This window comes from Colobus angolensis, unplaced genomic scaffold (genome assembly GCF_000951035.1).
Source record: "Colobus angolensis palliatus isolate OR3802 unplaced genomic scaffold, Cang.pa_1.0 Scaffold38, whole genome shotgun sequence".
Taxonomy (NCBI): domain Eukaryota; kingdom Metazoa; phylum Chordata; class Mammalia; order Primates; family Cercopithecidae; genus Colobus; species Colobus angolensis.
The window spans coordinates 6,032,726-6,047,750 of record NW_012117154.1 but is presented as its reverse complement, the minus strand read 5'-3'; the positions used below and the strand labels follow the sequence as shown (position 1 = coordinate 6,047,750).

Sequence of the window (15,025 nt, the reverse complement as noted above, 5' to 3'; positions counted from 1 at the left end):
CGCCGCACACTTCATTGCTAAACCCATCAATTCATGGGCAGGAAGTCCCAGAGTGAGGTTCCGCTCAAATCATTCTTGAAAGTGAATTGTGCTCACTTTGGCAGCACGTATAACTAAATTTGGAACCATACAGAGAAGGTGAGCATGGCCCCTATATGTAAAAAATAAACAAATAAAAAAGAATTAATAAGCAAAACATGTATTCATAGATCTTTACAATAGTCCTTTTCTTTCTGCCTTTTTTTTTTTTTTTTTTGGAGGGGGATGGATCTCACTCTGTTGCCCAGGCTGGAGTGCAGTGGCATGATCTCGGCTCACTGCAACCTCCACCTCCCAGGTTCGAGTGATTCTCCTGCCTCAGCCTCCCGAATAGCTGGGATTACAGGTTCACGCCACAACGCCCAGCTAATTTTTTGTATTTTTAGTAGAGACAGGGTTTTGCCCTGTTGCCCAGGCTGGTCTTGAACACCTGACCTCAAGTGATCCACTTGCCTCGGCCTCCCAAAGTGCTGGGATTATAGGCATGAGCCACCACATCCTGCTTCCTTTTCTAATATTGGAAATGCTTCTATTTTTTTGAAAAATGTCTGTGCATCTCTAACTCCCATATAAAAGAATGCTGGTTGTAAACTGCACAAGAAAGAGAATGTCTTTAGAGAAGCAATAGAAATTTTCCTTGCTACTAACGTATCTCCGGAGGGCTCCAGGGGGTACGTGTGCCGTCAGGTGAGTGGCCGTTCATTCATCTGCTTCTTTTTTTTTGAGACGTCTCGCTCTGTTGCCCAGGCTGGAGTGCAGTGGTGCGATCTCGGCTCACTGCAAGCTCCGCCTCCTGGGTTCATGCATTCTCCTGCCTCAGACTCCTGAGTAGCTGGGACTACAGGTGCCCGCCACCATGCCCAGCTAATTTTTTTTTTTTTTGAGACGGAGTCTCGCTCTGTTGTCCAGGCTGGGGTGCAGTGGTGCGATCTCGGCTCACTGCAAGCTCTGCCTCCCAGGTTCATGCCATTCTCCTGCCTCAGCCTCCCAAGTAGCTGGGACTACATCATCCGCTACCACACCCGGCTAATTGTTTTTGTATTTTTAGTAGAGACCGGGCTTCACTGTGTTAACCGGGATGGTCTCGATCTCCTGTCCTTGTGATCCACCCGCCTCAGCCTCCCAAAGTGCTGGGATTACAGGCGTGAGCCACCGCACCCAGCCAATTTTTTGTATTTTTAGTAGAGATGGGGTTTCACCATGTTAGCCAGGATGGTCTCGATCTCCTGACCTCGTGATCCACCCGCCTTGGCCTCCCAAAGTGCTGGGATTACATGCGTGAGTCACGGTGCCCGGCCCATTCATTTGCTTCTTTTGAGCCCCTACTCAGCTCTCTTACCTGGTAGTGCACAAAGCGCATGTCTCGGGAGTAGAGCGCAGCAGTCCACTGGCAACTGTGGCCCAGGGGGATGGCTCTGGCCAGCTGCTCCAGCGTCCTCTGGTGGTGGGGGTAGAACTTGTGGGCCAAGGTCAGATGCAGCTGCTTCGTACAAGGCTTCACGGAGCAGTCTGTGAAATCAGGGGAACACAGAGGGTGCCAGGGCACCGTTACCTAAATGCCTCCTTCCTCTGACCTCCGTGCTTCCTCAACAAGGCAAGGGCTCTCAGAACTCAGAGCTCATTCGGCCCGCTCAGAATTCACATCATAAAGGAGATGGCTGGATCCCTGCAGATTTTTCCAGGAAGTAGGAAAGAGGAGGATATGGAGATGTGGGTTCAGGGTCTTGGGGGCCTATCAGTCTGCAGGCTAGCTGCCCGAATGCACGGTTCAGATGCACAGAGTAAACGACTGCTCCATTCCTGGGCTGTGCATGTTACCCAGTGGCCTGGACTTGCAGGCCCGAGCTCCAGTTCAATGGCTTTTTGTTTAATTTCAAGAAGAAAACTCTTTAGGCAACAAAACTACAAACCACACAGTATCTTTAAGGTTCACCTTGTTTTGGTGAAGCAGGAAGTCCTGGGAGTGGCTGAGCCTCAGGTCTTTCTGGGTGTCCTCTGCCCCTGTGGCCCTAGCCCTCCCTGGTCTGCAAGGGGCTCTCGGGTCAGTGAGCAGAGCAGCTGGCGTCACTCAAGCAGCCAGGATCTGATTTCAGTTGAGCCACAAAGTATTTTATGTCCTAGGGAGGCGGTCGGTGTCTTGACGGGAACAGCACAGACTTTGGTGTCGGATAGACCTAGTTTTAGGCCGTGCTGTGCCCTCTTTTGCAGGGCAACCTTGACCGAGCCTCTGGGCCTGGCCCCGTTTCTGCTTCAGCAGCATTCGCTGGAGGGCGGCAGCGCCTGCTTGCCAAGGCTGCGGCGGGAAATCAGCCTCCTAACTTAAAGTTTCCTGCTAGAGACGCTGTGTCAGTGCACGGAGGTCCCCTGCCCCCACTCCACGGCAAGGCACTGACAAACAGGATCTGCTCATCCGCTAAAATAGGTCAAGGGTGATGCAAGTCTTTCCCTGGAGCCCCAAAGTTGGGGCCCACGGCTGTCTCCCACGTGAGAGGTGAGCCTTTAGAGGCAAATGGGACGTTCCCACTGGTCTCTAGGAAAGCCCGAGCACGGAAGCTGCGCAGCCCAGAGCGGCGTGAGTGTGTAGGTGGTGGGGGAATTCCTTTTCTGACTTTTGTTTTTAGCAGTCGGGGAGGACGGCCTTGCCATGTGAGTGAGTGTAGCCTGGTAAAGACCCACTGCTGGTTGCTGACGTCACAGTGAGTCACACCGACTTCTGAACGGGCCCCTGTGTTTCCTTCTGTCTGCGGACCTGTGCCTATGGGTTTCACTGGGGAGGGCCAAGGCAGGCAGGGTGCCTCATGCACTTGCCCCAAGAGGGACCTCGGCCATTTCAGAGCAGTGACTGGTCACTCATCACCGAGAGAGGCCTTCTACCCCCTCAGTGTCAGGCTGAGGGCATGGGCCATGGAAGGGCAGGACAGAGCCTGCTCAGGGTCAGGGCGTGGATGTGAGGTCAATGCTGGCTCCCACAGGAAGTGGAGCTGCCCAGCATGAACCCAGGCAGCGTGCAGCAGGACAGAGCTGGGTTCAGGTCCCAGCTCCACCAGCCTGGTTAGGGGACTGGACTGGATTCAAACAACAGACATGTATTTTCTCCTGTGTCTGGAGACTAGAGGTTCAAAATCAAGGTGTTGGCAGGGCTGCGCTCTCCCTGCAAGCTCCCGGGAAGGGTCCTTCCCGGCTTCTTCCAGTTTCCGGTGGCCCCAGGCATCCCTCCGCTTGTGGCTACATCACTCCAGTCTCTGCCTCGGTCAGCACATGGGTGAGACAGACAGTGGACATGACTTGATTAAGGTCACGCCATTCATCCGTGTCTCTGTGCAGCCTCTACACTTACGGGGACTCACCCTAATCCTGTGTGACCTCCTCCCAACCAGTCGCATCTGCACAGACCCTATTCCCAACTGAGGCCACATTCTGAAGTTCCTGGTGGACATTCATTTTTTAGGGGACACCACTCCACACACCACAGTGACCTTGGGCAGGCACTTTACCCTTTTCAGCCTCAGTCTTTCTGTTTTTAAGATGCTGCCAGTGAGGTTCACTGGGGGAGGGCATGAGTGTGAAAGAGCCATCATTTGATAAAGGAGACTAATCCACAAAGACCGGGGGCGACTTTCTAATTATCCAGCAGATTCGATCTCCAGACTCACAAGCTGCCATCTAAGTGGAAGCCCAGCATTCATGGATGGATTTACAGGACAGGATCTGTGTTTCATACATGTCTGAGGACAGAGACAGACACACTCCTGGGGAGAGAAAGTGAGGAGCCCTCCCACCAACGCACTGCAGCCTCATCAGATTTTAGAGCTGGCAAATCACGGGAACACTGAGCGCCTTCTGTGTCCTGGGAACTAGGGCGGGATGGGCCACAGACTCAGGCCACATTGTTCTTGAAGAGTGAGAGCCCTCATTGTTTTGTAGAGAAAGAAAAAGACAGAGACAGTGGACATGACTTGATTAAGGTCATGCCACTCATCAGGGACACAGAAAAAAATCACATCTTCTGACAGCAAGTCCACAATCCTCTCCACTAAACCCCAGTGGTAGCCTTGGTCTCCAGACGAGGGCTGGTGTTCGGAGAGAAGGGAATTTTGATGATTCTCAATATGAGTCTACGTAATCTTTCCCCGGAGAGGCCAAGGAGAGAGCACTAAGCTCATACTGAAAATACAGAAATAAGTCATGTGGGACTTGTGTGTCTCCCACTCGAGGCCAAGCGGGGGAGGCCCTGACTCCCTATGTGCCCCAGCCTCCAACCCCATCGCGGTCACCCGCTCAGGCTTGATGCTTGGCACACCCTTCTGGGGCACCTTCCCAGGCTGTTGGCATGTAGCTAAGCATTTGAAAAACCACATAATGCGAACAAAGGTTATTCCCGCCTGAAGAGAAGACCAAAGCTGGTCCGGAAGCTTTCTAACGGCTTACATTTTTGAAGGATGTAGTGGCTCAAGAAGGGAGGCGCTAGTTAAATTGTTCAGCCTCAGGTTAAGGCCATGTCCAGGCGCCTGGCTGAAAATCCAGAAGTGGGAAATGGAAGTGCCTGGGTGAGGACAGGCGTAGCCACTGAGCCTGGAAGAAAGCCCACCCAGCCATTCCACCGTTGCTGGTGGGCTCTGCTCCCCTGGAACCCACCCACGGAAATCCATGTGCCAGGAGCTCGTCCCTGCCGCACAGAGCTCACTCACTGTGAACCCGGCCCTGTGTTTGCCACTGGTCAGGGCTGCCCACCTGCTAAGAGAGATGCTTCCATGGCAAAGGTCATCGCGAATTCCCGGATGATGTCTGCGGGGCTGCCGCTGACGAAGAAGCCGAGGTAGCTGATGGAGGAATGGAGAGCCAGGGGCACGGCCGCAGGGAAGGAGCCCAGGAGCCTGTCTCCAGCCCTCTTCAGTGCCTCGTACAGGCACTCCACCTTCTGGTCTTCACACTAAGGGGACAGAGACAGAGCCTGTGTTTCCACCCCTCTCATCAGAAGTCATCTATTGATTTAATTAATAACAATCAGGCAGCAATTCAAGTGAGATTCTTTTCTGTTCAAAGCACTGTAACATCATTTATCGCGTCCTGTGTGTCTGGGGTTATGGATTTGTTCTATACCTGGACCTCAGGTTTTCAAATATTTCAGGTAAGTTTCTTTGCGGAATGGAGTCTCCTTTAGGTGCCCAGGTTGGAAATCCCCTGGTCCTTGAACTGCATCCCCTCCCTCCACTGCATGTGCTTGTCACCTGCCAGACCGTTTCCGCAGTCCCATGACCCACTGCTTTGCTCAGGTCTGCATGATTTGGCTTCTGGAGGTTTCTAGAAGACTCCAAGGCTACCCAGGCACTGCTCAGAGCCTGTAGTGAGGGGGACTCAGCTGTACTTCCAGCTGCGGGGCCGCTGTCTTGTCCATGGCTGAGCACTGAGTCAGGTTCCACCGGGGCCTCCTCTAAGGACTGAGGCTCTGCCCTGCCTCCAACCCTCTCCTCCTCTTTTGCCTTCACCAGCAGTCTCTCCCCTGTGCGTCTCCTGCACTTGGAATTCTGCCTTGGGGTCTCCTCCCTGGAGGACCTGAGCCTGCACAGCCCCTGGCCCGGCCTCGCTGATGCCCCCTGTGTGGCTGTAGGACCCTCTTTCTGATGCAACTCCCACCCCTGAGGCCGCAGGCCGTCTGTCACCTGGAGAATCCCTCTCGAGGGTTCAGCCTGCCCACAGAGCCCTACAGGTGCTGGCCCGACAGCCTTGCCCATGGGGCTCCAACCTCCATCCTCCAGCCAGACACAGCCTCTCCTGGCATCTGGGCTTGGTGTTGCCCACTGCCCTGGCCACGCTGCTTCCTGGGCTTGAAGACCTTCCCAGTGCCATTGGCCACATCAGACCACAGGGGAAACCCAGACACCACATCCTCCTGGCGGGAGATGGCCTGATCCCTTCTCTTCCCAGCACCAGGCTGCCCTCGGAATTTTCCATAGCACTTCTTACAAGCCCAAGTATGAGGCCAGATCACAGTGTTTAATGCAGCTTCCATCTCCCTGTGGACAGGCCAGCCTGACATTCCTCCCTGTCTATTTTGTCTGCAGCCCTCAACAGCACTCAACACAAAACCACCCAGTGAACGCATGTCCATTCCTGAATCCGTCTCACATTGTGTTTCTTCGCCTCAGATATGTAATTTTCAAGAAGAGTCAGGTTATAAATGTAGCTGTGATCAATATCACACTTCAGAAGATTAGTGTTTTCATTTTACAGCATCAAAGGTACACAGTGAGTCTCCGTTACACTCTTCTGGCTGCGAGGGGAGCTCCACTAACCACAGCCAGGCCAGACCCGGGGTGAGGGACTGGGAGGAGCTAACAACAGAGGGAGGTGTGTGAGTGTGTGTGTGTGTGTCTGCCTATGTCTATATGTGTGTGTGTCTGTGTGTGTCTGCATATGCGTATGTCTATGTGTGTCTGTGTGTCTGCGTATGTCTATATGTGTGTCTGTGTGTATGCATGTGTGTATCTGTGTGCATATGTGTGTATGTGGTGCTTATGTGTGTGTCTGTGCATGTGTATGTGTGTGTATCTAATGCGTGTCTCTGTGTGTGTGTCTGTGTCTCTCTGTGTGTGTCTATGTGCATGTATCTTTGTATTCCTGTGTGTGTATATCTGTGTGTATCTGTGTGCATGTGTACCTATGTACATGTATGTGTGTCTGTGTGTGTCTGTATCCATGTATATATGTATATATGTGTATGTCTGTGTGTATCTGTGTATGTCTGTATGCATGTATGTGTGTATATCTGTGTGCCGTGTGTATGTCTCTGTGTCTATCTGTGTGTGTCTGTGTGCCTATATCTGTCTGTATGCATGTATGTGTGTGTATCTGTGTGCATGTGTAAGTCTCTGTGTCAATCTGTGTGTGTCTTTGTGTGTGAGCTATGTGTGTGTCTGTGTGTGTGTGTGTGTGTGTGTGTGTGTGTGCTTGCGCCTCAGTGGACTGGGGAAGGAGCTGGGGGCCAAAGCCTACCCTGATTTCTGAGCTGTGTCACACAACTTGGGCTGCCTTGCCTTTCCCCGTTAGCTCCAGAAGGTGAGCCAGAAGGGAGTCTGCTTGTCACAAGTGCCATTGATGTCGATGTAGGGTGAAAACTCTCTCGGTTTGCCTGGGGATTTCCCAGGCTTAGTCCTGTATTCTGGGAATCCCTGCAAGTCTCGGGCAATCTGGGGTGGTGGTTGGAGGCTTTGGAAGGTGCTGCTTCTCCTGGGACATCTTCCAGAAATCTTTTCCCTGCAGAGGTTTGCATTCCTCCTTTCCATCCAGCACCGAGGGGCCTGGTGTTGGACTGGAGGGTTCCTTGGGGCCTGATGGAATCCCTTGAAATGGGTAGAACAAATCAGTTTGCCAACAGCAGAGTTGGGGCCAGGCCGTGGTAGCGGAAGTGGGTGTGCCCTTCCTCAGGCCCCTCTGGCGGAGCTGAGGAGGGCAGTGGCTGTCTGTCCCTCCCTTCTCCTTATTTTCTCCTGAGCAGCCCCCACATCCTTCTTGCTTTCCCAGTGCCCCTGTGGAGCTGCCCACTGGGCCATTTTGTGCCATCGTGGAGCTACCCACTGGGCCATTTCTTTCTGAATCAGAAGGCTGGTCCCTGAGACAGGGAAAAGTTCTGCATTTGGGGGTAGCCAATAATCACCCATCCTTGAGTTGACTTATCACACATTTTGGAAGAGCCAACTCTGTTTTAGAGGCTGTGCTAGTTTCTGGGGGTGCAAAGAGGAGTGAAGCATCTGCTTCCCTTGAGAGACTCAGTCTGGTGAGGGATGCAGTGCTGCCCCACACACATGGCCCATATGATACAAAAGTGCCACTAGACACGTGAACAAGAAAATGGGCAGCAACTTCTTTTGCCTGGGGAGCTGGAGAAGACTCAAAAAGGGGAGAGGATAAATGAGTTGGGTTCTGAAGGATGAATAGGAGTTGACCAGATGAAGGCAAAGAGGAAAATAAAGGACTGCTCACATGAAGGTGCCAGCTAATGATGCCGTTCTGGACCATCCCATTTAAATAAGTCAGCTTTGTCCCATCATGGCCTAGTTAGCATAGAAAAATGCCTCCAGCTGCGGTGATGATGAGCATCGAAGGCACACTGGGTTGACTCACCGTGAAGAAGTCACAGAGTGTCACATGCGGGAAGACCTCATGGGCTCTGTTCTTTGCACACTGGCGCTTGCTCTCTCTCCAGAACTCTTGAAGTTTTTCCAGCAGGGGCCCCGTTGGACAGAGGAAAAGGGCATACTCCTGGGGGATGGGGTCATCTAGGGAAGGGTCATTGCAGTGATCATGCAGCCTGCAACAGAGAGCAAGCCGGCTTCACCCACTGTCACAACAAAAAGATTTTTCCCCTTCAAGGGCACACAACAGAATGACAATGACAGCAATGCAGAATTACAGGGCACAGTGAACACATCATATATGCCCATGACACAAATTAATCTCACAGCCATCCTACCGGTGGAAGGCACCTGCAGCAGGGCTGTGTGTGGCACAGACCTGGTCAGTGCCCATGCTGCTCTCAGACCCACCTTAGTCTGATTCCAAAGTCAAAGGTGGAAAAAAATGAAAGGAAGTTGACATCAAGACCCAAAACCTGGTCTTCAAATGATCTGTGGGCCTGGCATCTCTTTGATGGTGTGGGAAAATTTTGTGGAAAAACCTCATATTTGTATTTTACCTCAAACTTCAAATTACATATAAAACCAAAACCAAAAACCTAGACAAAATTTAGGTAGCTACTATGTTTCTTTAGATTCAGACCATTATTTTGTTTTATTTTATTTTTGAGATGGAGCCTTGCTCTGTCACTCAGGCCGGAGTGCAGTGGCACGATTTTTTTTTTTTTTGAGACAGAGTCTCACTCTGTCGCCCGGGCTGGAGTGCAGTGGCCGGATCTCAGCTCACTGCAAGCTCCGCCTCCCGGGTTTACGCCATTCTCCTGCCTCAGCCTCCTGAGTAGCTGGGACTACAGGCGCCTGCCACCTCACCTGGCTAGTTTTTTGTATTTTTTAGTAGAGACGGGGTTTCACAGGGTTAGCCAGGATGGTCTCGATCTCCTGACCTCGTGTGATCCGCCTGTCTCAGCCTCCCAAAGTGCTGGGATTACAGGCGTGAGCCACCGTGCCCGGCCAAGTGGCACGATCTTAGCTCACTGCAACCTCCGTCTCCCAGCTTCAAGCGATTTTCCTGCCTCAGCCTCCTGAGTAGCTGGGATTTCAGGCAGACAGTTATTTTAAATTAAAGGAAAAATGACGGACGATCCAACATAGGAGTTTTTCGTCACTAACAATAAAAATTAAAATAAAGTAGCTCCGAGACAGCATTTTTCTCATCTGTCAAGTTAACAAAGATTTTTTTTTAATTTATTTTTTAATTTTTATATATGGAGTCTCACTCTGTTGCCCAGGCTGGAGTGCAGTGGCGCAATCTCGGCTCACTGCAAGCTCCGCCTCCCAGGTTCCCGCCATTCTCCTGCCTCAGCCTCCCGAGTAGCTGGGACTACAGGTGCCCTCCACCACGCCTGGCTAATTTTTTGTATTTTTAGTAGAGACGGGGTTTCACTGTGTTAGCCAGGATGGTCTTGATCTCCTGACCTCATGATCCGCCCACCTCGGCCTCCCAAAGTGCTGGGATTACAGGCGTGAGCCACCGTGCCCGGCCAACAAAGATTTTTTAAAATAAAAAGTATAAAAGTTCTGCTCAATGTGCCAAAGGTGAAGCAGGACTTAAGGACGGACTTTTCAACTTTTATGTGACGCAATTTGCCCATAGGTATCAAGAGTTTTAAAATGCCTACACCCTTTGAACTAATAATTCTACTTCCAGAAATTTCTCCTGAGGAAAGAGCACAAAGTATTGTATAGGCAAAACTTTACATGTGAAACATTTATTTAGGGTTATTTAGAATAAGAAAGAAGAAAAACTCCATAACTGATAGCAAATCTATTTATCGTGCATTCATGAGAAATCATGGTTTTGAAGAATTTCTAATTACTCAGCAAAGTGCTTATGATGTAATTTTCAATTTAGAAAGCAGTATTCAATCACTGAAGGAAACAGAACTTATGCAAGACCATATTCTTTTCAATAAAAATCACAAAGGAAGTTACCTCTCCTCCCCATTGCGATTCCTACCCTCCCCCTTTCCAGGGTTCAGCCCGGGGGTGAAGCTGCTTTGTCTTCTCTCAGACATCTAAGTAATGGACTTATAGATAGCACTTGTTTTACATAAATCATAAGCTATTGTTCAAATTATTCTGCAACTGGCATTTTTCCTCTGCCATGTCTTTGCAATTAATTCCCGTTGATACACACATGTCTAGTGAAGTTCGTCAGTGTGAATTTGTTAAAGGCTGTGTAATAGTTCATCGTGTACATATATAATGTTGCACTTGTTCATTCCCGCATTGATGAACATCTAAATTATTTTATTTTAAAACCATTTAATAACCCTGTAATCAAGATCTTTGTACAGGTCTCTTTAGGCTCCTTGCGTTTCTCCAGGGAATCTGCTTAGATCCTCAGCGGAGGCTGGTGGGCTGTGCACATTGCCAGGGTTGGCAGACACCCAGCACTGCCTCCCTCAGTGACACCAGTGATGTGTGAGGCCCCTCCCTTCCCTCATCCTCATCAATGCTTGGAGTTACCTTGTTTGCTCTAATGATATCTTAATTTGCCCCACCTCCCTGGTTACTAGTGAGAGGTTGGGGTGCTCTTGACGAGTCTAGGGGACCCCAGTGCCTCCCTGTTTTTTGGTGGGTTTCCCAGTCTTATTGACTGGGTTGCAATGGACGGGTGCTGGCCATGCCCCTCACAGCAGTGGGCTTGTTTCTGATTCAAAATTGGCAACTGGCTTTAGTGGGGTCTGTGAAGGCATTGCCCATTTTGCCGGTGGCCTACACTTTCTGGAGGAGGAGGAGCATCCCGTTGGGAACGCTGCACGCTCAGAGGCCCAGGATCAGTAACTGCCCTCCTGCTTTGGGGAGGGCTCCAGCCTCCAGGGACCTGGCTTTTGTTGTTGAATTTCCCCGTGGCTATCTCAGGGCAGAGGATGAAGGACTCCCCACAGCACATCCAAGCGGGAGAGGGTTTTAGAGAACTGGGGGCCCTCCTCTCCATCCCCAGAGCGGAGAACAGGCCCATGGCAGCAGGTGGCTTGCAGAATCACTCACGCAGCTGGTACCTAGTGAGGCCAACTCGAATCAGAGCCCTCACCTGACCCACACACCTGGGGCCCTTAGAGGGCTTCATGACCACCAGGAAACTCCTTTCTCCACAGAGGCAGCCCGAGAGTGTGGTGGCCGCTATTTCTATCAGCAAAGATGTCAATTACGTCTCAAATCTTTCTATCAATAAACACAAACATCCTCCTATCTATCTCAATCTTGTCCATCGTAGTAGGCGGTTGAGGAGGACTTAGTCAAACACAAGTATGCAAAATCCTAGCCTACTCTTCAATTACTCATATAGGTTGAATATTAGCGGTACTAATATATAACCCAGATGTTACCATTTTTACCCTAATTATTTACTTTATTCTAACAATTACCCTAATTTATGTGCTTATCACAACACAACAATTATGTCTTCCCCATTTACTCAACAAAGCACATGCACCTGTACTTCTTGGCAGTCAAATTGGATTGCATCAGATTTGTAAGTGAAAAAAGCCTTGTTAAAAGTTCTGTCTGTTTCTTTCCATGGTTAACCAAAGCCCTGTGCCCCTCCCTCAGTGCACTGTGGATAGGCAGGGAGATTATTTTGTTTTACTTCCGCAGTGGCCCCATCCCACTCAGAGGCTCCCGGCTTTTCCTGGTGTCCACCCTGGTGGGAGGGAGTCCTCGAGCCCAGGGCATTCAGTCCAAACACCCCCAGGTCTACAGGAGCAGCTGCACTCACCAGACCAAGGCTTCCTCCGCCGTCTTCCTCCCCGTGGCTGCCAATGCTTTCAGCCTGCAGAAGAGCAGACACAGGCACAGAGTCAGAAGAGCAGACACAGGCACAGAGTCACGTCGCCCATTCTTCGCAAAAGGGTCAGAGAGGCAGGGTGTAGCCCTGCACACCCAGGATCTTTGGGATGTGCTCTGAAGAGGGCCTGATGCTGAACTTCCAGCTGGCACGTGCCCAGGCGCCTGTCCCCTGAGTGCTGCCATTGTGGTTTTGGACAATGCTGACCAGCGCACACCTCCCCATCACTTTCCTTCCCTGGCTACCTGCTTCAGCCCTTGGCACCGGGTCTCAGTGCTGAGGACCTGACCTCCGCCTGCTCCTGCAATCCCTCTCCCTGGCCTGCCCCTCCCCACTGCCTAGAGCAAATGGACCCACCTTGTGGAAAGTGCCCCCAGCTGGGACACATGCTTCCCTGACAAATGCTTCCTTCGCCCCAGCATCACTTAGCGAAATGGCCCGATCCCCAGGCTCGCCTCTGGAAAGTGCCCCCAGCTGGGACACACGCTTCCCTGACAAATGCTTCCTTCGCCCCAGCATCACTTAGCGAAATGGCCCGATCCCCAGGCTCGCCTCCCACACCTCTCCCCCGCTGGGAAACAGCCCTTTCCAAAGCACCCAGGCAGGCACTTGTCATGGCTCGCACAGTCCCCTTGCGTCCACGGCTCTCCCCTGCTAGACCAAAGCTCCCTGAATGCAGGGCTGAGTCTTATTCATCACGGTAACCTGGGACGTTCGTACATTCCACTGAATTGGGCAGAACTGGACCAAATGAAACAAAGTGGAATATAGCTAAGGTAATTTATCAGGAATGCGTACTGGAAACGGCAGGCATCCATAAGGAGCCAACCACATGATGCCCAATGCTGCTATTTGGGCGGGTACCGATGGGGCTGTGGCCACCTGGAGAGGTTTGAACAGGGCAGTCTTGGTGCAGGGCCCTTACTTTGAGGTGCTCTGGTGTGGGAAAATTAATACACGTTTCTCTTCCTCCAACATGTGTTTAATGTTTAAACTGGAAGGAATTTTGAGTAGGAGTCCATGCTACAGGTTTAGTAGTAAAATCCAGTGTGAACTCCTTCAAAGGCATGGAGACCTGGTTCGAGTCCCACCCCTGCCACTAATGCACTCTCTGGGCCCAGTGTCCTGCCTGCACTGGGCGGCAAGCAGTGGACGAACGCTGCCTTGTCTGCGCTGCCTGGACGGTGCCTGGTGGCCGCCCTGCACACGCCTGACCCCACTCCCCATTCAAAGCCCCCCGGCTTAGCTAGAACATAACAGTGACGACAAAGCACTGACTTGGGGAGAAGAAAGGGGTTTATCTAGCTTCAAAGTTACTTCACCCAATTTGGCCAAGCTTTTGTTATAGTGTGGAAGGAAAGTTTAGCTCCTTCCCCAACCCAAAGTTACCTACAGTGTGTTTCTGATACATTTTTCCATGTGAAAAAATGAATGGGTCGGATTTAGGGCACTGGTTTGCCGTGAAAGCTGTTAACCCAATGTTGGTATCATGTCCTCCCTCTCCGAGAGTGGTAACTCCGAGGGCTAAGCTCTTCCACATGCAGGCCTTTCCCTTGGGTCAGCAGGGTCACGCTCACACTGTGTCTAGTTTCCTACCCATTTGTTTCATTATCAGACACTCACGGAATTCTCCCTGAGGACAAGTGACTTTCCCTGGGCAGCGTGGAAGCACAGCCCTGCTGACAGGTGGTCCTGGTGGTAGAGACGCAGCGGGCTTTGGGGCCTTTCACGTTAGAGTTTGAACGTCTTGAAATGCCACCTTCAGAGTCACTGAGCTGCACACAAAGAGGTTACAACCAGGCCCCAAGCTCCTCCAGACCCCCAAAATGGAGCACCCGGAGTAATACATGGCTTCTGATTTTCACAAATTTCAGGGTCTCCCATTCAGCCAGCAGAGCAGGTCTTTAAAAGGTCGAGAACATCAGAGGCATTCTTTTGCCTCCCTCAGCCACACATAAACTAACACTGATAATACACACACACTAACACTAATAATAGCTGATGAGCTAAAAAAACAAAAAAAAACAAAAAAAAACCCTCATAATGTTTTAAGAAAGTTTACCAATTTGTGTTGGACAGCATTCCAAGCTGTCCTGGGCCACACGTGGGTTGGACAAGCTTGGTCAACATCATCGCATTTACGAAAAGCGGAAGAGGGCCCTGTGAAGAGGCAGTGTCTCACCCTGCAAGGTGCACTGCTTTGGCAGAAAGCCGTGCCCTCCACCCCTGCAACTCCATGCCAGGGGCCGCAGCAGGGTCTGGCTCCAGCCCCGCTGGCTGGGCCCCGGGGTCTCTGGGCAGTACTCACGCGGTATGCACCGGGAAGCCCATGGCCAGGAGGGGCTCCAGGAGCAAGGGGGTGCTGCGGCCCTTGAGCTTGTTGGAGACCTTGGCGTAGAGCTGCGTCTCCCCGGCTGCCATCTCTTCCTGCCTGTAGGCCAAGAAGCTCGCCTGCACACAGAAATGAGGAGATAAAGCAAGAGGGGGAGAGGCAAGGCTGAGGCTGCGAAGAAAAACCTCAAGCCCTTTTTGATCTTTCTGACAAAAGTTGATATCCTGTTTGCATGAAATACCGGTTTTCAGAATTCTGTTTGCAGGATGCTGGGTGCAGCGTCCACCAATCCTAACTGTTTCCTCCATGGGGTTCGAGGCTAAAGGTCCAACTGAGCCCCCGCGTGGGATCAGCCTCTACAGGGACTTGTCTAGTGTTTGGGAGCAAGAATGCGCAAGAGCGTGGGGGAAGGAAGAGGGAGGAGAAGTCAGGGAATGGGTTCCCTCCTGGATCCTGCTGGCCCCCTGCCCTGACCCACCCTGAATCCCAGGCTCCTTGTCTGCGAACAAGACATTAAATCCCACTTTATCTGTTGTCTCTGCTGGAAAACTTACTGGTTCTTTCAGTCATTCGTTGACTTGTATTTTTATTTTAAAAACTTTAAAAGCTTAATATGTGTACAGAAAAGTTGACGAATCATATGTGTATAGCTCAAGGAATTTCCATAAATGA

The 15,025-nt window shown here is 51.2% G+C and overlaps 1 protein-coding gene across 1 annotated transcript in view; it reads right to left on the bottom strand.

Moving 5' to 3' along the window:
* Positions 1–14,568, bottom strand: part of UBASH3A (ubiquitin associated and SH3 domain containing A) — a 47,584-nt gene extending 33,016 nt beyond the window's left edge. The window contains 7 exon segments of the mRNA XM_011954088.1: positions 1,379–1,548; positions 4,468–4,495; positions 4,497–4,582; positions 4,771–4,969; positions 8,161–8,347; positions 11,953–12,006; positions 14,330–14,568. Coding sequence (XP_011809478.1) covers positions 1,379–1,548; positions 4,468–4,495; positions 4,497–4,582; positions 4,771–4,969; positions 8,161–8,347; positions 11,953–12,006; positions 14,330–14,442 — 837 coding nt within the window. The 5' untranslated portion in view covers positions 14,443–14,568.
* Positions 14,569–15,025: the final 457 nt, after the last annotated feature.